This window comes from Anolis carolinensis, chromosome 5 (genome assembly GCF_035594765.1).
Source record: "Anolis carolinensis isolate JA03-04 chromosome 5, rAnoCar3.1.pri, whole genome shotgun sequence".
Lineage (NCBI taxonomy): Eukaryota > Metazoa > Chordata > Lepidosauria > Squamata > Dactyloidae > Anolis > Anolis carolinensis.
The window spans coordinates 90,842,167-90,865,835 of NC_085845.1; the positions used below are offsets into that span (position 1 = coordinate 90,842,167).

The 23,669-nt window shown below is 39.6% G+C and overlaps 1 protein-coding gene across 1 annotated transcript in view; it reads left to right on the top strand.

Annotated features, from left to right (window-relative positions):
- Positions 1–433: 433 nt before the first annotated feature.
- Positions 434–23,669, top strand: part of dhtkd1 (dehydrogenase E1 and transketolase domain containing 1) — a 36,796-nt gene continuing 13,560 nt past the window's right edge. Inside the window, exons 1-11 of the mRNA XM_003226141.4 lie at positions 434–641; positions 8,302–8,457; positions 9,602–9,813; positions 11,639–11,833; positions 14,872–15,141; positions 15,888–16,059; positions 17,278–17,476; positions 19,149–19,461; positions 19,981–20,065; positions 21,313–21,452; positions 23,200–23,350. Coding sequence (XP_003226189.2) covers positions 473–641; positions 8,302–8,457; positions 9,602–9,813; positions 11,639–11,833; positions 14,872–15,141; positions 15,888–16,059; positions 17,278–17,476; positions 19,149–19,461; positions 19,981–20,065; positions 21,313–21,452; positions 23,200–23,350 — 2,062 coding nt within the window. The 5' untranslated portion in view covers positions 434–472. The remainder of the gene's footprint in view (positions 642–8,301; positions 8,458–9,601; positions 9,814–11,638; positions 11,834–14,871; positions 15,142–15,887; positions 16,060–17,277; positions 17,477–19,148; positions 19,462–19,980; positions 20,066–21,312; positions 21,453–23,199; positions 23,351–23,669) is intronic.

Sequence of the window (23,669 nt, forward strand, 5' to 3'; positions counted from 1 at the left end):
TATGTATTTTTATCCTTTACAATTTAGCTTGTGAATCGCCTAGAGCATCTTGAATGGAGGGCGATTAATAAGTAATTACATGATGATAATGATGATGATGATGATGATGAACAACCCTGTGTTGAGGTGATTTGTGTTGATTTTTTTTCTCTTATTAATTTTGATGCAACATTGGCTGTGCCAGGATTCCTTAGCATGGAGCGGTGGCAGTAAAAGCTGGGTCGAAATACAGTGTGTGGATGCACTTTTGTGGTCAATTTTGCACCCAAACTGGCCCTTCTGCCAGCAGTATTTCCTCCCCCCCCCCCCCTCCTTCTCCCTTTTTCTCAAAGTGAACACCAAACAAACTCCTGGCCCTTGTGGGCGGGGCCATTCGCCCCGCCTCCCCTGTTCCAGCCAATCAGCACCGGGGGCGTCGCCTCACGTCACTCCCCCCACCTTCTTTCCCTGGCTCCTGTGCATTCGAGGCGGGATGGCTGGGCTTTTCCGCGGGGTCCTGGCGCTGGGCGGCCGAAGGGGGCTCCGGAGACCCCCGCCGGCCTTGCGTCGCGGCTACCGGACCGAGAGGGGCGTCTACGGCTACAAGCCCAGCCGAAAGGCCGAGGGCGGCGGGGAGCGACCGGATCCCTCCCGGAGAGCAGGTTGGACGGTGCCCAAGAAATGCCACCGCCGCTGGGCACGAGTAAAGTGGCCAGAGGGGAGGGGGGCATCTGCACTGTAGAATTAATGCAGCCTGACCGCACTTTAACAGCCACGCTGAATGCTATTAGCAACCTACAACTCCCACGATTCCACTGCACTGAGTGATATCACACTGCATTAGTTCTGCTGTGTCAATGCAATCTCAGGGCCCTTCCACACAGCCATATAACCCAGAATATCAAGGCAGAAAATCCCACAATTTCTGCTTTGAACTGGGTTATGTGAGTCCACACTGCCAGATAATTTGGGATAAACAGAAAACCTGGGATCAGATCCTGCCTGGAAGGGCTCTCCGTCTGGAGCTCTATAATCTAGGGTCTGATCCCGGATCATCTGCTCTGAATTGGATTATATGAGTCTACTCGACCAGATGATCCAATTCCAAACAGATGATCTGGGATCAGAAACTGGATTATATGGCAAGGGATATGGGGACTCAGTGTGCTGAGAAGCAATGGCTCAGGAAGAAGCTCAAATCCCTTCTTGGCAACACAACTTGTGGCCCTTCGACATGTATTTATTTTATTATTTATTATTTATTTCTCACATTTATATCCCGCCCTTCTCACCTGAAGGGACTCAGGGCGGCTTACAGTAGTGGCAACAATTAGATGCCCATACAAATCAATATAAAAACAGCTCATAAAACAGTTAAAACGATTAAAATACATTATGAATTACAAAATATACATTTCAAACATAAAATCATATAACCATATGATCCAGGCCCCTTTCACACAGCTGAACAAAATCCCACAATATCTGCTTTGAACTGGGTTATCTGAGTCCACACTGCCATATATTCCAGTTCAAAGCAGATAATGTGGGATTTTGTTCAGCTGTGTGGAAGGGGCCTAAGTGTGTGTTGGTCAGTGTAATGAATCTCTTTTTAAAATATTGTTGGCCGCTGTATGACTGCTTGTTTTCTACATGCAATCAAACAGGTGCCACTTGTTGCAAACCATGCAGATCTCTGTGGTTTTTCACAACTTCTGATTGAGCAAGAATAGCATTGTATGTTTTAGGTAAAGCTGGTCTTGGACTTGTCCCACAGTTTATCCTGCGACGGGACAAATCTGCCCCATCTACATTGCCATGTAATCTAGATTATCGAAGTGATTGACCCACATTATCTACTTTGAACTGGATTATATGAGTCTACACTGCCATATAATCTAGTTCAAAGCAGATACTCCGGATTTTATATGGCACTGTAGAAGGGGCCCAGGATTTCATGGCAGTTCAAGGCTGGATCTATGCTGCCCTATATCTCAGGATCCAATCCCATATTATCTGACTGTGTAGACTCATATAATCCAGTTCAAAGCAGATAATCTGGGCTCAGATCTGTCATACAGGACAGTATAGAAGGGGCCCAAGTGGTGTCAAACTGCATTAATTCTACAGAACAGAGCCAACCCAACTCCACTTCCCAGAGGCCCCTTCTACACTGCAATATAAAATCCAGATTATCTGCTTTGATAATTTGGAATATACGACAGTGTAGAAGGAAACCTTGATAGTTCGGTGCCTGCATCTCTTTATGTATGCGAAACACCTTTGCTTTTCTCCTCCTTTTCTTCTATTTCTTAACACATTTTCCCTGACGGTGAAGCCTGAAGAACTTGGAAAACTTACTTGAAGTGTTTTGTGCATTTTGGAATTCCCAATTAAAGTATTGCTCTTTTATAGGTTTTGTTTTATTTTGCTGTATGGCCAACAGAGCTACCCTTGAATATGTTTCTTGAGTATCTTTTTCATTGAAATGAATGAGAAAAATGTGGACAGATGGCAACCTTATGGATACATTATAGCAGCAGTTCCTAAACGTTTTGGGTCATGAAACCCAAATTTTGTTCCCAAACATTGTGAACCCACAAAGGTCCTCTTTCTTTCATCTTTTCCTATTGCCCAAGTGTTTTGTATGTGACTAGCTGTGCCCTGCCACGCGTTGCTGTGGTTTATGGGAATTATTTGTTGGCCAGGTGGAATAGCAGTGAATAGCTTTGCAGCCTCAAAGCCTGGCTGTTTTCTTTTTATGCGAATCCTTGTTTGGTGAGCAGGAATACAATGGAATAGGCTTGCTGCTTGGAAGGCTGGGTACTTGCATTCTGGGGGAATGTTTTTTTGGCCAATTTGAATTGCACTGAATAGCCTCGCTGCTTCAAAGCCTGGCCGCTTTCTACATAGGGGCATCCTTCCTTGGGCAGGTTGAATGGGACGGAGTAGCCTTGTGGCTTCAAAACTTGAGGGTTTTCTGTCTAGGGGAAATCTTGGTTGGCCAGGTTTTTTTTTTAAAATAAATTTTTATTTTTTAAAACACAAAAAATACATACCGTAGACATACAAAACATTTACAATTCCCATCACCAACACGAGGATTGTTTTCTTTTTACATATTCGTTTCTTTATGAGACAATTTTTATATCTTTATCTTAATCCATTTCCGACCTATATACTATATAACATTTGTATCTTATTTCTTATGGCTTGATCTCCAGATTGAGTCATGATATAGTTCTTTACCATTGTCCATCTTTCTTCCATTTCTCTTGTTCTATTTTCATTAGTTTTTACAACATTTAGTTTCACATTCATAATTTCAAATTCCATTTGCTCCACCATATATTGATACCATTTATTTACTGTCCATTTTGATTTATCTTTCCACCCAAATACTATTACTGCTTGTGCACATTCAATTATTGCTTCTTTTATTTCCCTTTTATTTCCCATTTCCTCTCTTTTCCCTAATACCGCTATTTCCTTTGTTATGACCCACTCATTTCCTAGTATTTGATTTGACTCATTTTGTATAGTCTGCCAAAAATATTGTACATGTTCACATTCCCACATCATGTGCATAAACCGCCCTTTCTGATGACATCCATGCCAGCAGTGACTACTCCCCTTTTTATAGTAGTATGTTAATTGGCAGGGTGTACGATACCATTTGTGCAATATTTTCCTCCTCATTTCTCGTACTCTGGTATTCCTTTTCATCCCTATTGTCTCTACCACATTTCTCATCTCTTGTTCTGTGATTTGCAGCTCCGTTTCCCACATACTTTTCAGATCCCGTATTATACATCCATCAGCCTCTATGAGCATTGTATATATTTTGCTGGCCTGTGCCTTCTTTCCTTCCCCCTTTTCTCTTATTATCTTTTCAAAGGCGTTATCTTCTCTCTTAACCATATTAATATTTTCTTTTATTTTGCAATATGCACAGATTGCTCTTATCTGTAACCAATTTTCTTCTCCAAGCCATTGTTTAATTTTATTTTCTCTTACCGTTCCCTCTCTGTCATATAGTTGTTCTAGTCTCTCTATTCCTTTTTCCTTCAATGTTTGAATATTTCTATTCATATTTGATTCCTTATCCTTATTGATTATCCATACTGTTGACATTTTAGATTTTAAGCTACTTATTCTCCCTTGCCATTTCTTCCACACTTGCATTGTTCCTTTCATTGGTCCTATTAATTTATCTATATTTCTCTTATCCCATTTTCTAAAGATTATTTCTTCACAATTAACTCCATTCATTTCCTTTTCAAATTTTCTTTTTGTTTTTGTCGCATGACTAATCGCATTAACAACATTTCTTATTGGTTCACTGATACTCCGCCCTTTAACAAATCCATATTGGTCTTTTCCTATAATCTTTGGTAGAATAATTTCCAATCTATTTGCTATGATTTTCATGAATATCTTATAATCTTGGTTTACTAAACTGATCGGACGATATGATTCTGGGAGCTCCGGTTGTCTATCTGGCTTCAGAACTGGAATAATTTCAGAAAGTTTCCATGTTTCCGGGACAATACCTCTCATATATACCTCATTAAACATTTCAGCCATATATGGTACCAACTCATGCATAAAGGTCTTATAAAATTCTGCTGTATATCCATCTATACCAGGTGCCTTATATTGTTTCAGTCCTTTAATTACCTGAATTACTTCTTCCTGTGCTATTTCATCATTTAGCATAATTTTATCCTCCTCATTTACTTTATTCCCAATTTTTATTTCTTCATTATTCACCTGTTCTTTTTGGTACAACTCCCTGTAAAAATCTCTCATTATTTCTTCGAGTTCCTTTCTTCCATCTTTCACCAATCCATTTTTATCTTTAAGTTTTGTTATACATGACTTTTCCTTTCTCCTCTTTAAATATCTCACCATTTGTTTCATTGATTTTGTACCCCATCCATTAATTCGTTGCCTCACACTCTGTCTCATTTTGTTCCATTGCACCTCATCCATTAATTCCAATTCTTTCTTTTTCTGCCTTAATATACTATTTATATTTCTTCTCCTCGTTATTCTCAATTGTTCTTGTATTGATTCAATTTCTTTTATACATTTTTCTCTTTTCTCTCTCCAACTTTTCCTTATGTAGGACTCAATACTAAAACATTGACCTCTTAATACACTTTTAAATGAGTCCCACACCACAGTTTTAGATAACTCTCCATTATCATTTATTCTATAATATTCTTTTATCTCCTCCTGAAGCTTCAATTTATATTCATCTTTTTCTGTTACCACCGAATTATATCTCCAAATTCTTTGACTAATCTCATTACTCAATCCCAAGGTTGCAATCAGAGGACTGTGGTCTGACAAAAATATTGGTTTCCTTTCTACCTTCTTTATTTGGGCTATGCTTGCTTTATTTAGTAAGATATAATCTATAAAGCTAAATTTATTATGTCTTGCTGAATAAAAAGTATCCCTAATACTTTGATTTGCGTGTACATCCACCATATTAAGCTTATTTACATTTATTGCTTTTTTATTTTTTTTAGTTAAGTCCAAATTGAAATCGCCTGCCCAAATCAATGTCCCTTCTGCATAATTATCCAGGTTCTTTTTAGTATTCAATATATACTGTTTTGTGTTTCTGTTCGGTGCATATATCACAGCTAATGTTATTTTAACCTGATTTATCTTGCCTTTCACGAAAACTGTTCTTCCTTCCCTATCTCTTTGAACATCAAGCTCCTGAAATGGAACATTTTCATTGATTAGAATTGCTACCCCTCGTGAGTTCCCTGTCCCTCGAGATTCATAAATTCTATTCCATGTTTTATCTTTAATCAATTTATCCCTCCCCCTCTTTTTATGAGTTTCCGATAACATTATCACATTTATCCTACATTCCTTTGCCATTTTCAACATCCTATAAATCTTAAGATCTGCCATTCCATTTATATTCAGTGCCAATATAGTTAAATCACCCATTTGTTTTGTATAATTCCATTTTTATCTCTCCCCCTTGTCTCTTCAGTTTCTTTTCTTCTCCTCTCCCCCTTTTTGCCCCCCTCCCTGGATCCCCATTGTGCCCCTTTCCCCTCAGAGTCCAGTCCTTTCCCTTCTCCCATCAGAGAAGGACTCGAAAGAGTTCTATTCTCTTCCCTTCCCAGACTCCACTTGGCGGCTGCGTTGCCCTTCGCCAGTTCCCACATCTGCAAATTATTTTAACCCAGTTTATCAAAGTGGTTTTTTTCCCTCTTACATCTTGGATCTTGTTTCCATTCTCCTTGTTTCCTCTTTCAGCTTTTGCTTTTTTAGTTCTCTCAATTGTTTTTCCAAAGTTCGTATTTGGTCTAAGTCCATTTGCTTCAAATTTCTTAAGTCTATAGTCTCTTGTAAATCTTGACCATGCTCTCCTTCCCTATTCATCAAGTCTCCAATAACAGATATACTCTGAGTCGAGCATGATTCTATTTGCCCGCCTCTGTCTGCAGCTTCCAGCTCTGTTGATCTTATCTGTCCAGCTGCCTGAAGAGTGTCCTTGGCCTTCTTACTCCCCTTCTTTCTTTTGAAGCTTCTATGGACCTCTTCATTATCTGACTCCTCCGTCTCATCCGATACTCCCCCTTCTGTACAAAATCTCAGAAGTCTAAGCATGGTCTTTCCACTAGCCAAATCAGTAGCTTTATATAATTTACCATCTCTATAGACGATCAGGGTGGCAGGAAAAGCCCAAGTATATCGCTGGTTCTTCCCCTCCAGGACTTTTGTAATTTCTTTCATCTGTGCTCTTTTATCCAGTGTCTCTGATGAAAGATCCAGGAGAGGCCAGACCTTTTTACCTGCCAAGGTAAGGTCTTTTATTTTCCGAAGCTGATTATACACCTTTTCCTTCGTTGCCTCCCTTGAAAAACGGATCAAAATGTCTCTGGGTTTTTTTCTACCTCTATAAGCCCAATGCGATCGTTCTATATCGTCCGGTGAGATTTCCATCAAAGTCTGTAGCCAACTGACAATATTTTGTTTTAAATTGTCACTCATCTGAAAATCCTGCCCTGCTGTTCTCAGGCGTATATTTGCTCTTCGTGACCGATCTTCCTGGTCAGCAATCTTGTTTAGGAGTTTTTGGTTTGCACTTTCTAAATGTTTTTTTAAGTTGGCTATTTCCTCTTTCTGTTTTCTAGTCTCCTCTTGCATCTCCATAAATTTACCTTCATACTGTTGCACCTTTGACTCCATTGAACCCAGCCGGGTGTTAATCATTTCAACTTGTTCTTTTAATTCATCATTCCCCTTCTTTAAGCTATCAGAGCTTATCTTTAGTTCATTCAATGTTTGTAATATTTGGTCCAGCTTCCGCCCCCATTCCACTCCCTCCGCCATTATGGCACTCACGTTCAGTTCTTTCCTTCACCCGGTCTTCTGATTTATTTTCTGAGGTTTCAAGTTTCAGACGCTCAAACTGCGATCTGCTTTGCTTCCTCTTTTTTCACGACTGGGTCCAGGTTGGAGAGAGAGATTTATGATCTTCCTGGGCTTTAAAAATAAGCTTTATTTCTTTTGCAGTTAGGGAGCTCTCTTAGGCACGTCTATCTTATCTGACGCATGCGCAGCATCCCCCCTTGGTTGGCCAGGTTGAACAGCACTGAATAGCTTTGCTGCTTGCAAGCCTGGCCGCTTTCTACCTTATGGAATCCTTGGTTGGCCAGGTAGTGTAGATTATCTGATTTGATAATCTAGATTATGGGGCAGTGTAGAAGGGCTCTCAGTCCTACCCAATAGTCATTCAGGCTCCTTCTACTCAGCCATATAATCCAGAATATCAAATCAGATAATTCACATTATCTGCTTAGAACTAGGTTATATTAGTTTACACTGTCATATAATCAAGTTCAAAGCAGATAATTGGATTTTATATGGCAGTGTAGAAGGGGCCTCAGAGGCACAGATTCAAATTTCATTTTTTAAGATGCAGTACATTGTATTTTGATAAGATCTTCATACTCTGGCACAGACTTTAATTTTTTTGATAATATTTTTAAAAGATTTCTTGCAGAACCTCTATGATGCCTTTGTGGAATCCTAGGGTTTTGTGGACCAGTTTGGCAAATTCTGCATTAGAGAATCCACAGAACTTTCTACAAAGAGATTTTTCCTGTGCAGCTTTCAAAACTTAAAATATAAAACTGAAAATACTAGAGTATTTTTTATACATCTAGTCCATACAGTGGAGAAGAAACCTTGATGGATTATTGACTTCATTTTTCTCTCTGTGTAAAATGATACACTCTCTGTGCATGTAAAGCAAACTCACTGTTGTTTCTTCATTTTTAGTCGACCATGGGCTAGCTCGGCTAATAACTGCATACCATGAACATGGCCACAAAGCTGCCAAAATCAACCCTTTATTTACTGGTCAAGCTGTGATGGATATGGTACCTGAAATCCAAGTTTTGACCGAAGAACTCCAGGGACCTTTCAACATTGCTGGTAGGGGCTGGACCACAGTTCCTTCTCCAACTCTTTTGGATTTTTAATCAACATGTGTTGTCAGGTCACAGTTTATTCTTGTTTTGTATTCTGTTTAATATTTAATCGAGGATGTTTACCTTTGCTAGCTTTGGACCACTAGTGCCATTTGAACTGACTACATCCTGGGTGCCTAAGCTGGATTTCACTACTTACATTAAAATGAGTGGAAACCAAACCTCTCAAAACACTCCCATGTATTTTGTTTTGCATTATTTAAACTTGTTCCACAGGATTTTCTAGCCCTTTGAAGAAAGTTTTTTCAGTTCACTGGAACCTGGTGACTGTGACAGAAGCAATGGAATCCACTTTCTGTTCCCAGTTGGATCTTGCAAAAATATTAAATAGCCATGCGCACTGGCAGGCAAGAATTCACTAGGCAAGTCAGTTTGCTTCCAGATAGATCACCTGGCTACCAATGTTACGTAGTTTGGAAAATGGCAGAACAAGAGAACTGTTGTAGCCTGTGGATCAATTCCCCATGATCGAGTCCAAGTAATATCAATAAAGTGGCTTTATATGGGATGGGTGAAGGATGTGTTACTTCATATTCATGTCATACTAGCTGACCCCCAGGGAAAAGTAGTACTGGAGTGGCAAAGAACGATATAATTTGCCCAACTTAAGGTTTTCTCTGTATAGGCAAAGTAGTGGTGTATTACTATCCCAATGTGAACTCCATGCCAACAATATAAATTGTTGTTAGTCTCAACAGTCAATATAAATTGTTTCTTGTCTCAACAGTCAGCGATTAGACAGGTGGTACCCAAAGAAAAAATATATTGGAGAGTTTTCTTATGCCCCTTCTACACTGCCATAAAATCCAGATTAGCAGATCAGATAATCCACATTATCTGCTCTGAACCGAATTATATGAGTCTACACTGACATATAAGCCAGTTCAAAGCAGATCATTTGGATTTTACATGGCAGTGTAGAAGGGGCCTTAATTTGGTATTTGTCGATTCCCTGTTGCAATGTATCAGTGGCTTCATCAATGAGTTTATTTCCCAAAAAGAACCGCAAAAGCTTTCATTTTACTGATGAACAGGCTGCATGTTTGGCTGCCGATCTTGATACATGCTTTTTTAAAAAACAATTCCAGGACTTTTGAACATGGGAAAGGAGGAAGCATCCCTTGAGGATGTATTGTCTTACTTGGACCATATATACTGTGAACACATGTCTATAGAAACTAGCCAGTTGTCGACCTTGGAAGAAAGGGAATGGATTGCAAAGCGGTTTGAGGAGCTGAGGCAAGAAGCATTCACTACCGAAGAGAAAAAGTACTTGTCCAAGCTCATGCTAGAATCCCAGGTGCATTCTATATGTTTCTGTATCTGTGTGGGAGAATAATGATTTGTAATGATTAGTGGGAAATTTGAATTTGATTAAAACATAGGTTGGAAATATTTGACTAGACTGCAAAATCCAGGCAGCTGTAGATAGATTAGCCAATGGTGAAGAACGCTAGGAATTCCTTTTCAATAATATCTGGAGGCTCCACAACAAATTAGAGGAATATTTACTAATTTGTCATCAAAAAGACAATAGCTTGCATAATATGATCCAGAGGTTTTGAGTCTGCTTTGAGTTTCCTTGTGAAGAGAAAAAGTGGGGTATAAAAAACATAATAATGATGATGATGATCATGATGATGATAATAATAGGTGGCCAATTCTCAGAGGCTAAAGGGTAGGATGTGTCCTACGTACCTAATATTTCTGGTCTACAAATGCCACAAATTGGAATATTTTAATGATATTTTGCTGCCTTTTTAAAGCAGGAAATGATGTTAAGATAATTTCCATTAAATGATAGAATCATAGAATTGGAAGAGACCCCAAAGGCCACCCAGTTCAACTCAATGCCATGGAGGAATGACCAATCCAAGCCCTCCCAACAGATAGCCATCCGGCATCCGCTTAATTAATAATTCCCTATTATTAAAAAAGTTTAAAAAGCTAAAAAGAATGAGCATCCCCCAAACAGATGGAAATGCCTCAACACTCCCTTTAATAATAATAATAATAATAATAATAATAATAATAATAATAATAATAATAATAGTGCGGTTTTCTGGCATTGTATATTTTTGCCGCTTCTGTGACTGTTCATTTGGGTTTTGATGATTCCGTAGTCCACTTGTCGATGGATGTCCAGAATCAGTAGCATCCACCGCGGTCCTTTTTATCCTGGGCGACGACCGAGCCAGTATAGACTTCGTTTGGGTTTGATTCTCCATAATGCTAATGGGTTAGGTGCTCTTGGTTGTGCTCCTCAGCTGAGGCCTCTCTGGCTTGGTTGGACCTGCCGGTAGTTACACTACCGCCAGCACAGCCCTCAGTCATCATTGGAGCAGCTAAGCCCCCCCACCACGTCAAGGCCACCTCCCAGCAGCAAAGAACTGGTGGGATCACAAACCTGCAAAAGTCTTGGAAAATGAGCACGCAAAGATACTGTGGGACTTCCGAATCCAGACTGACAAAGTTCTGGAACACAACACACCAGACATCACAGTTGTGGAAAAGAACAAGGTTTGGATCATTGATGTTGCCATCCCAGGTGACAGTCGCATAGATGAAAAACAACAGGAAAAACTCAGCTGCTATCAGGACCTCAAGATTGAACTTCAAAGACTCTGGCAGAAACCAGTACAGGTGGTCCCGGTGGTGATGGGCACACTGGGTGCTGTGCCAAAAGATCTCAGCCGGCATTTGGAAACAATAGACATTGACAAAATCACCATCTGCCAACTGCAAAAGGCCACCCTACTGGGATCTGCACACATCATCAGAAAATACATCACACAGTCCTAGACACTTGGGAAGTGTTCGACTTGTGGTTTTGCGAAACGAAATCCAGCATATCTATCTTGTTTGCTGTGCCATACAACGTCGTTGTGTTGATAATAATAATAATAATAATAATAATAATAATAATAATAATAATAATAATAATAATTTTTCTTATCAACCTCTCATCGTGACTTTAGAGCAGGGGTTACCAAACTAAGGCTTCAAAATTTTGAACAAATTGCACTAGAGAAATGTCTTATGTATTTGTATCTAGGAGACAATGTGGACACATTTATGATCAGTGATACATTCATGTGTATAAAATCATGTTTCGTATTTTGCAGGAATTTGATCATTTTTTGGCCACAAAGTTTGCCACAGTTAAAAGATATGGTGGCGAAGGAGCGGAGAGTATGATGGGTTTCTTTCATGAATTGTTAAAGATGTGCTCATATAGTGGTGTGACAAACATTGTTCTTGGAATGCCTCATCGGGGCAGACTTAACCTTCTCACGGGCCTTCTTCAATTTCCACCTGAGGTAAGAAGCAGATTTTCCTTTCAAGTGTGACTAAATCTGATTTGGAAAGGCAATATGATCACTTTGACAGGATCATTATTCGCAGTTTCATTTGTCCACATCCAACAAAAGATTTCCTCTCTAGGCATTTTCTAAGTCTTGCTGCATGATGATATGGCATTTTTGTACCAGAAATCCTTCATTTCAGTGGAATCTGTGATTATCAATGGCTGTGTGTATCCACACATAATCCAGGAACATATCCCTCGTGGATATGTGGGGACATATTATCTATGTTTCAAGGAAATTGATGGTAAAATAAAACTGCATATAATGCAATGCGATGGGTCAACAAAAATGACTTATATTACTTTGGAGCGAATGCTGCTGCAACATGGCCATACAGCCCAAAAAACTCACAGCAACCCAGTGATTCTGGCCATGAAAGCCTTCGACAATATATTGTTTAATTTATATTTTCACATCCCTGTGCTTCACCCATTTGCATTTTGGAAGGTCAAACAGCTGTCAGTAAAATAGTGTCATGCTATATTTTCTATGAACACCAATAAACACGAAACAGAAATAGTAACAAAGCATGCAAATGTGCTTCTATAAAGGGAGCAACCAGCCTGTAGTTGAAATATAATTTATAGGCAAATATTGGATAGGCTTTTGCATAGCAGTTACATCTCAACATGGGAATTTTGGCTGGATCGACACTGTCATATAATTCAGATGATCAAAGATGATACTACACGTTATCTGCTTTGAACTGGATTATGTGTCTACAATGCCATATAATCCAATTCAAAACAGATAATCTAGATTTTATATAGCAGTGTAGAAGGGATCTCAGAAAACTGTCTTATAACAGATAGACTATTCATCTAACAAGCTTAATACAAGGATCTAAGTATGCATCTACACTTTAGAATTGATGCATTTTGACACCATTTTGACTGCCATGGATCAATAGTATGGAGTCCTGGGATTTGTACTTTGGTACGACACCCAAACACTTTGGTAGAGAAGGCTTAAGGCTTTACAAAGCCATAATTACTCCATAATTCCCTGTCTTGAGCCATAGAAGTTAAAGTGGTGCCAAACTACACTACTTCTACAGTATGGATGCAATTCAAGAATGTCCAAGGATCCTTCTACACAGCCATATAAAATCCAGATTATCTGCTTTGTACTGGATTATATGGCAGTGTAGATGTTTATAATCAGTTCAAAGAAGATAATGTGAATTATCTGCTTTTATAATCTGGATTAGAAGGGGACAACGGCTCAAACAGAATATTTTCTCAGTAATTGCTCCTACATTTTTTTAATTGGACCACCTAGGGAGATGAAACTTGGCAATCCTGCATTCAAAACGTGTAGTGTAGTGACAGTCCTTCCACTCTGGTGAAAATGTTTGAAAGCTGCATACTTTCTGATTTCTCTCAGGCCGCTTCTACACTGCCCTAAACCCCAGGATCTGATTCCAGATTATCTGTTTATCCCAGGTTATCTAGCAGTGGAGACTCACATAATCCAGTTCAAAGCAGATAACATGGGATCAGATCCTGGGATATAAGGAGAGTGTAGAAGGTGCCTCATTTTAATGAACTTCGGGTTTCTCCAGATTTTATCCAAGATTTTATCTTTTGTCCTTGTATGTGATTTTTTATGACTTGCTTTTATTGTTGTTTGATCTGTTTTATTGCTTTGTTTTATTGTTGTTGACTGGGCTTGGCCCCATGTAAGCCGCCCCGAGTCCCTTCGGGGAGATGGGGCGGGGTATAAAAATAAAATTATTATTATTATTATTATTTGCTATCACAACATATACATGGTGCTTATAGGAATTGTCTTGGAAACAAGGGAAAAGTGAGGACTTCATTTCATTATGATCAAAGCTTACCAAATAGTACAAAATGTAATTGTGGGAGAAAGATTTGCCCATCTGTGTTGGACAGAGTTAGGCCCTTTCCACACAGCTGTAAAAATCCACATTGAACTGGATTATATGGCAGTGTGGATTCAGATAATCCAGTTCAAAGTAGATATTGTGGTGCAGGCTGGTCAGCAGCCAGCTGCAATAAATCACTCTGACCAAGAGGTCATGAATTCGAGGCCAGCCCGTGTCAGGGTGAGCACCCGACAATTAAAAAAAAATTTTAAACCCATGCTTGTTGTTGACCTAAGCAACCCGAAAAATAGCTTCATTTATCAAATAGGAAATTTAGGTACCACTTATATGTGGGGAGGCTAATTTACGACACCATAAAAATCACTCAGCCGCCATTGGAATGAGGAAGTTGCCATCGTAGTGGATGATGAAGCAGCTGTTCCCCCTGTGGCCGGAATCAAGCATACCGTCAGGAAGCTGGAAGCTTGAGAAGGTTTAAATTGCCTCTGCGTCTGTCTCTGTCTCTGTTCTATTTATATGGCATTGAATGTTTGCCTTATATGTGTGCAATATGATCCGCCCTGAGTCCCCTTCAGGGTGAGAAGGGCGGAATATAAATACTGTAAATAAATAAATTCTGGGTTATATGGCTGTGTAGAAGGGCCGTTAGTAAGAGCAGAGCTATTGCGCTGGTTGGAACCGACTGGTGTTAAATTTGTCATTGAGTTAGGAAGCCCACTAAGTGATTTTGGACTAATCACATACTCAAACTAAACTACATTAACAGGTTGTTATGGATGTGCATACTTCTCTGAATTCCCTAAAGGAAGTAAGGAATACAGAAATATTAAATATTTATACTGTTAGGCTTCCGTAAGTTGTATGGTCATTGTGAGGAAATTCAGAATGAGCATAAACTGGTTCTGTAGATGATGATGATGATGATGATGATTATATTTATACCCCAATTTATCTCTCCAAAAGGAGACTCACACAGCAAAAGATGATCTGGAATTGAAAGACTGTGTGGGATTATTTTATGGGATTAGTATCTCTAATGACGGGGAAGTTTGGAAATTCCCACAATAGAGAACTTGTATTTGTCTGCACCCAACATATTCTGTAATGCACTGACATTTCATTTTCATATTCTGCAAAGCTGATGTTCCGTAAAATGCGAGGCTTGAGTGAATTCCCAGAAACCTCACCAGCCATTGGAGATGTCTTATCACACCTAACAGCTTCAGTAGATCTGGACTTCGGATCTCACCGCCCTATCCATGTCATCTTGTTGCCAAATCCTTCCCATCTAGAAGCCATTAATCCGGTGGCAGTTGGCAAAACAAGGGGAAGGCAACAATCTTTGCTCGATGGGGATTATTCTCCAGAAAGTTCTGCACAGCCTGGAGACAAAGTCATCTGCCTGCAAGTATGTGGAGGGACTGGGGAGGGTTCTTTCCGAATTTTAGACAAAAGGGTAATGTTAGGTTATGTAATATAAGCCAAATTCTTTGAACTAAGAGATGGTTAATGAAGTTCAGAACACTTGCTTTGCAACAGGACATCTGTTTCATTAAATGAATAATATTGTTTTAATAATAAATTACATTTTAAATAATTTTCATTTGTAATCTAGCAGAACCCAGGTTGACAAGAATAGAATTTTTTATCGTGTCAGAAGCGACTTGGCCGTCTATAAAGACGTTGCCCAGGTGACGCCGGATGTGTTATTGAGAGGCTTCCCTCATGTTCCCGCAAGCTGGAGCTGATAGAAGCTCACTCCGTCTTGTGGATTCGAACCGGCAACCTTCAGATCAGCAACCCAACCTTCAGGTCAGCAGTTCACAAGGGTTCAAGTCTTACAAATAAGGGACAAGTCTTGTGCCACCATGGCTCCTAGCTGAACATTGATCTATCGCAAAACTCTAGCTCTGTTTTCTATCTCAGATAAGCTACCAGTGATTCCATGATACAAATGTTACCCATTATTTTAAGTTAGTCTGAAACACAGTAAAAAGAACAAACAAAGTGGATAATTATGTAGTAGTAGTTTCATATTCTGTCTTTTGTTTTCTAAGTAAACACTTCAATGCTCTTACAAATAAGGGACAAGTCTTTCCAAAGAACTGGCATCAGTTACTATCAGAAAGTGTCTATCTGCTTTTTCCGTTATAGGTTCATGGTGATGCTTCTTTCTCTGGTCAAGGCATTGTTCCTGAAACATTCACAATTTCCAATTTGCCACACTTTAGAATTGGAGGAAGCATTCATCTCATTGTCAACAATCAGCTGGGCTACACCACTCCAGCAGAGCGAGGAAGGTCCTCTTTATACTGTAGTGATATTGGTATGTATCAGAGGGTTCTGGGGAGAATTGGTATATGTTTAGAAGGAGTTAAAGGGCTGTGGTTAAACTGCTAAGCTGCAAAACTTGCTGACCAGAAGGTCAGCAGTTCGTATCCACGGGATGGGGTGAGCTCCCATTGTTAGCTCCAGCTTCTACCAACCTAGTAGTTTGAAAACATGCAAATGTGAGTAGACCAATAGGTACTGCTTCGGCAGGAAGGTAACAGTGCTCCATGTGGTCATGCTGGTCACAAGACCTTGGAGGTGTCTACGGACAACGCTGGCTCTTTTTGGCATAGAAATTGAGTTGATAACTACCCCCAGAGTCGGACTTGACTAGACTTAACATCAAGGAGAAACCTTTACCTTTACTTTAGAAGGAGTTAGAATGCGAGTATTTTATGGCTGTTCTAAAAATAAATATTGCAGGGATGATAGGCTCAACTTAACATGGTCATATTTGAGCTTTTATACTAAATATTAAAAGGTTGGTGAAGACCAGACCTGTAGTAACAGAGGGGCATCTGAAATGCCTATAAAATTTGGATGTCTGAATATAAATAATGGAATCTACTTAAAATTATGTGATTTAATTATAATACAGAACTATGAACATGTAGCCCTGCAAGATGAACAAAGCTATCTGTGTAATTAACAAGTTTCTGGTTATTACATTCTCAAGCCCCTTCTACACTGCCATATAAAATCCAGATTATCTGCTTTGATAATCTGGATTATATGGAAGTGTAGAAGGGCCCTTAGTTAGAAAGCTAAAACAGGGCTATCTTGCCTTCCAAAGCCTATGTTGCCTATGACATGAGATGCATTTCATTCACACTAGGGTATCTATCCACTTTGAATCCTGTGGCTCCCTATTGCAGAATTCTGGGGTTTGTAATTCAGTGAGGTCCAGGATCTCTCTGACTGAGCAGGTTAAAACCCCCTCCCTATACTATAAACCCCTGAATTCTGCAGGAGGCAACCACAGGATTTATTATGGCTAGATACTGTAGTGTTGTGAGGTGGTAATTAGTTTTGCCTTTCCAAAACTGGTCTCGTCTTGATGTGTGGGACTACATCTCCTGTATGCATCCATACAGCATAGTGGCTAAGGTGGTGATACTGTATTCCTTATGTCTGGAAGGGACCAGGGAGGGTAAAGGGACTGAGTTAGTAACATGTTGCCTTGTTCTGTTGTCCACCTCCACCTCACATTCAGGCAAGATCGTTGGCTGCGCAGTTATTCACGTGAATGGAGATGACCCTGAAGAAGTGATCCGGGCTGCACGATTGGCAGTAGAATACCAGCGCCATTTCCGTAAGGATGTGATTGTGGATTTGTTGTGCTATCGCCAGTGGGGTCACAATGAGTTAGATGAACCATTCTTCACCAATCCTACCATGTATAAAATCATCAGGTATGTTTTAGCAGTGCAACAGAGAACAGAAAATGCATCCCATTTGGATTGTAGTCAGCTTTCATCATGTCTTTTCAAAACACTGTGATAGAATCCCTTTTCCAAGCAGTATTTTTAAAAAGCAAAATGTCACTGTAAGGTAAATTATCCTGAGCTAGCTGTAAAAAGCCCGTTGTTCCGATTGTTAGTGAAATACATTTTAATATGTGGATTTGTAGTACTTTTACAATGTTTATGTGTTTTAATTATTCTGTCACCCGTCTCAAGCCACTAGGAGAGGCAGGTAAGAAATAAATTATTATTATTGTATTATGACACAGCAAACAAGATAGATATGCTGGATTTTGTATCACAGAATCACAAGTCGAACACTTCCCAAGACTGTGTGATGTATTTTCGGATGATGTGTGCAGATCCCAGTAGTGTGGCCTTTTGCAGTTGGCAGATCGTAATTTTGTCAATGTCTATTGTTTCCAAATGCCGGCTGAGATCTTTTGGCACGGCACCCAATGTGCTGATCACCACCGGGACCACCTGTACTGGTTTCTGCCAGAGTCTTTAAAGTTCTATCTTGAGGTCCTGATAGCGGCTGAGTTTTTCCTGTTGTTTTTCGTCAATGCGACTGTCACCTGGGATGGCAACATCAATGATCCAAACCTTTTTCCTTTCCACAACTGTGATGTCTGGTGTGTTGTGTTCCAGAACTTTGTCAGTCTGGATTTGGAAGTCCCACAGTATCTTTGCGTGCTCATTTTCCAATACTTTTGGAAGTTTGTGATCCCACCAGTTCTTTACTGCTGGGAGGTGGTACTTGAGGCATAAGTTCCAGTGAATCATTTGGGCCACGTAGTTGTGCCTCTGTTTGTAGTCTGTCTGTGCGATTTTCTTACAGCAACTGAGGATATGATCAGTGGTTTCGTCAGCTTCCTTGCACAGTATGCATTTTGGGTCATCAGCAGATTTTTCGATCTTGGCATTAATTGCATTTGTTCTGATGGCTTGCTCCTGGGCTGCAAGGATCAGGCCTTCTGTCTCCTTCTTCAGGGTCCCATTCGTGAGCCATAGCCAGGTTTTCTCCTTATCAGCTTTTCCTTCAATTTTGTCAAGGAACTTGCCATGCAATGTTTTGTTGTGCCAGCTGTCAGCTCTAATTTGTAGTGCGGTTTTCTTGTACTGATATTATTATTATTATTATTATTATTATTAATAATAATAATAATAATAATAATATTTGCCTATAAGAAAGAAGCTTAGCTGAGTTCACTGGGCAGGTAATTCTGAAGAATTGATGCTATAACAAAAGTACTATTGCAAGATGTCTGCACAGTTATTTACATAAATTATATACTTGTAAGCACAGTTTTGTGACGGATTCCCCTTGTCCCCAATGCCAGTTGCCAGATTTGCCACATTGTGTGGTGATTCCACCAGCCAGTATGAAAAAGTCATAAGTCAGGAGAATACACAAGGAAGGAAATGATTCTGAATTGTAGAAATAGTCCTATCTGTACCCATTTTTTCCAGTGCTCTCATTGGTGTGCTGTTGACTGCACATTAAGTTTTAGATGAAGCTTCCAACCCATTTCTTAAAGGCAGTTTAAAGTATAAAGCCTTCCAGTGACTCAAAGGAGAAGCAAATTTGTGCTTTTTACAATAATCTTTCTTCTAACAGGTCTCGGAAGAGTATTCCAGATACGTATGCAGAACGCCTAGTAACCCAAGGACTCATGACAGAGGAAGAGGTGTCGGAGATAAAGACTTCCTATTACTCTAAGCTGAATGAGCATCTGGCCAATATGACTTCGTACACCCCTCCATCAAGCAATCTTCAGGCTCACTGGAGTAAGATGGTGGAGCCATCAGCAAAGATCACCACGTGGGATACAGGCATAGCGATCCCACTCCTTCAGTTTGTTGGGGCGAAGTCTGTGGAAGTGCCAGCAGAATTGGAGCTGCACAGTCATATCCTGAAGACGCATGCCCAGGTGGGAGGCTTTTTTGTCCAGCCCTAAAAATTATGGTACTGCAGCAACTACCAGTACATATCTATGACTCTTCAAATCTTTCTTCCTCCATTAGTATACTGGATGGGCTTAGGCAAACCTAGGCCCTTTCTACACTGCCACATACAATTCAGATTATCTCATTTGAACTGGATTATATGGCAGCAAAGAAAAAAATCCCATGTCAGTTGAGCCTCATGAAAATGTTCAAAATTTTGTTACAGATCAGAAAAGTAACTACTGGGGATTACAGTTCCCAGACTAACTCAGGTCCCTTCTACACTGCCGTATAAAATCCAGATCATCTGCTTTGAACTGGATTATATGGCAGTGTAGACTCATATAATCCAGTTCAAACCAGATAATCTGGGTTTTCTGCTTGATAATCTGGTTTATATAGCAGTGTAGAAGGGGCCTTAGAGCAATTAAACTACCATCATCCCTCCACATTTGTAGATTTAATTGTTGCTTGTGTTTCATCATTTTGTTTTGCACTTGTAGTCAAGAATACTGAAAATGGAAGAGGCAGCGAAATTAGACTGGGCCACAGCTGAAGCATTAGCTTTTGGTTCTCTTCTCTGTCAAGGTAAGGCTTTCAAGCTGTCCAATTGCCTCTGGGTCTATGTAGATCTTTAGCAATATTAAGAAGTTTGTCATATTCACCCTAACAAAATAGTTTACAATTGCATTGCTAAATAAATGAGGGAGGCTCTGCATATAATTCACTCAGAGCATACCTTTGGAAAACACAGCTTGATCTGCTCCGTTCAGTGAATTTCTGTTATTGACACATTGTCTGAATCTTTGTATTGCTTTGGAACTGGTGAGCCGAACCATTAAAAACATGGCTTTAACTTTGGTTTGTACTCATTAGGATTTTTTCTTCTTCCTGATTCAGATACTTAACTTTAATAAATGATCTTATAATAGGGTTTTCTATGTGACATTCTGCATTTGGGGGGCTGAACACCCTGCACCATATACAGTAGAGTCTCACTTATCCAACATAAATGGGCCGGCAGAACGTTGGATAAGCTAATACGTTGGATAAGGAGAGATTAAGAAAAAGACTATTAAACATCAAAAAAGGTTATGATTTTACAAATTAAGCACCAAAACATCATATTATACAACAAATTTGACAGAAAAAGTAGTTCAATACGCAGTAATGCTATGTAGTAATTACTGTATTTACGAATTTAGCACCAAAATATCACAATGCATTGAAAACATTGACTACAAAAATGCGTTGGATAATCCAGAACGTTGGATAAGTGAGTGTTGGATAAGTGAGACTCTGCTGTAGGGACAACATGGGAGGCCACAAATTCAGTATTTTATGACCTGATAATAATAGGAAAAGTCTTATGGAAACCACCCTCACTAGCCTGAGGCTAGTCTCATACATACCTGATTCACATATCCTGACTAGTCTTGGGCTGACCTAGCAACCAGGGGGGCAGTCTTGTTTTTTATTTTATTTATTTATTTATTCATTTGTTAGACTTGTATATTGCTACTCCCAGTTTAGCTTGGAGCGGTTTACAGAAATAGATTAAAACAATACAATTAGCTTTAAAATAACAATAAAAACAATAAAAACAACAATAAAAAACAATAAAAACAAACATAGCCCCGAGTTTTTCACCCATCGAAAGCCTGTCAGAAGAGAAAGGTTTTGCAGGCTTTCCGAAAGGCAAGTAGATCTCACTGCAAACCTAGCTGCCTTTTAAAAACATATATTATCATTTTTATTATCATTGTTTCTTAATACATTTTTATCACTGGGTTTTAGTTGCAATAGAGTTGTTCTATCATTTTGTTTTTACACAGGTTTCAATATTCGTCTGAGTGGGCAAGATGTTGGCAGAGGAACTTTCAGCCAGCGGCATGCAATGTTGGTTTGCCAAGAGACAGGTGAAACCTACATTCCTCTGAATCATATGTCATCAGAACAAAAGGGCTTTCTCGAGGTATGCTAATTTTTAAAAAAGCATCATGCCATAGGTTTCAATCATATATATACACACACATGTAATAACTATAAGTTGAGTATCCCTTTTACCAAATGTTTGAGACCAGAGAAGTTTTGAATTTTTTCTTGTATTTCTCAATACCTGTATACAAGTGCCTAATGGGATATCTTAGAGGTGGGTCTCAAATGTAAACATGACATTCATTTCTATTTCACGTACTTAGAAAGCAGTCTTCTCAGACCAGTTTGGGTAAGTGAAATTAGAACCATGTCATCCACATACAATAGAATGGAAATTTTCTTGGATTCTACTGCAGATGGAAAAAATGCCCCCAGAATGTAGGTATTATGTCATTCAAATATAGATTAACGAGTGTTGGTGCCAGTAGACACCCTTGTTTTACTCCTTTATTAGTATGGATGGGATCAGTTAATGAACCAGAAATACCAACTCTTATTCTAGCCATGGTATTAGCATAAAGTGCCTTGATTAAAACAGTAGGCATTTATCCATGTTAGCCAGTTTATGCCACAACAGGTTTCTATCTATTGAGTCAAAAGCTGCTGCTAAGTCGACAAAGGCAACAAATAGATGTTTGGTAGGCCCAGAAATTGCTTGTTGGGCTAAGAAATACAAGGTCAAAGACTGGTTGATTGTACATTTCTGAAACCAGCCTGTTCAGGATGAATGATTTGATTATTAAATTCCCAGTCCTCTAATTTGTTTAACAAATGTTTACTATATAACTTAGAGTCAATATCTAAGAGGCCAATAGTGTGATAGTTGTTGGGATCTTGTTTATCACCCTTCTTGTAAATGTTCTGTTTCCAGCCTTCTGAGATTATACCTGTGTTATTGATTTGTGAGAGCACTTTGGCTAATATTGGAGCCCACCATTCTGGACGGGGCGGGCGGTGTTAAAAGTTCAACCCCCCCCCCCCCGCCGAAATGTGTTAGGTAAAAAAAAACTGGTTTACTCATACATTGGTTAACCAGTTAAAATTCATGAGTAAACCCGGTTTCAGGGGGCATTTGTACCCTTTCGGGGGGGGGGGGTTGAACTCTTCCCCCCCCCCCCCCCCCAGCTGCGGTCCTGATTGGGAGCACTAGTAGGATGATTCCCTGAGGAAGTAGTTCCGTAAAGTTTACTAACATGATCAAACCATTGCTGTGCTGAAATATGCCCAAGCAGTACCGGCCAGACTGTGTGCATTCCGGTTGAGATAATATCACAAAGCCACTTCTCATTATTTTCCAACACAGCTAAGGCTAATTAGTTCCACTGAGCTCTAACGTGTGTGTCTTTTTTCTGTTTAGAAATGCCTTATAGGAAGCCCTCATCTGAGCTAGACTTACAGTAATAGAAATATTATTGTTTCTAAGTTTATGTTTGGAGTGCTCCATTAGAGCTTGTCTGGTGCTTCTACATTCAGAATCAAACCATCTTGTTGCAGTTTAGTTGTTTGTTATAGACCAGTTTGGGTCTGAGATTTGGAATGATGGATTGATAATGTCTGTATTGATGAAATGTCTGTATTAGAGTCTAGGATGTATTGTTGGTGAAATCTATAGGTATTGCTCTCTTACATGTGCAGAATGGAGTTGCCTGAGAATTATAACCTGAGTCTATTTTTTCAGTAACATTTGTTAACCTTAACACTAACGGCATTTGGATATTGGAAGGAAACATGCTTTCTGAAGGGGAAAACCTTTACTTGTGTGTTTGTATGTATTTTTCTGTTAGGTGAGCAATAGCCCCCTCTCAGAAGAAGCAGTACTTGGCTTTGAATACGGAATGAGTATTGAAAGTCCCAATTTGTTGCCCATTTGGGAGGCTCAGTTTGGTGATTTTTTTAATGGAGCTCAGATAATATTTGATACATTTATCTCTGGAGGTAAGGTTCAAATGTCCCATCTCTAATATTAAAATATTTATTATTTAAATGTGTATATCCTGCAAAGTGTGTTAAAGTGCTGAGCTGCTGAACTTGCGGGCCAAAAGGTGCCAGGTTCAAATCCCGGGAGCGGAATGAGCGCCTGCTATTAGCCCCAGCTCCTGCCAACCTAGCAGTTCGAAAACATGAAAATGTGAGTAGATCAATAGGTACCGTTCTGGCGGGAAGGTAACGGCGTTCCATGCAGTCATGCCGGCCACATGACCTTGTAGGTGTCTACGGACAACACCGGCTCTTCGGCTTAGAAATGGAGATGAGC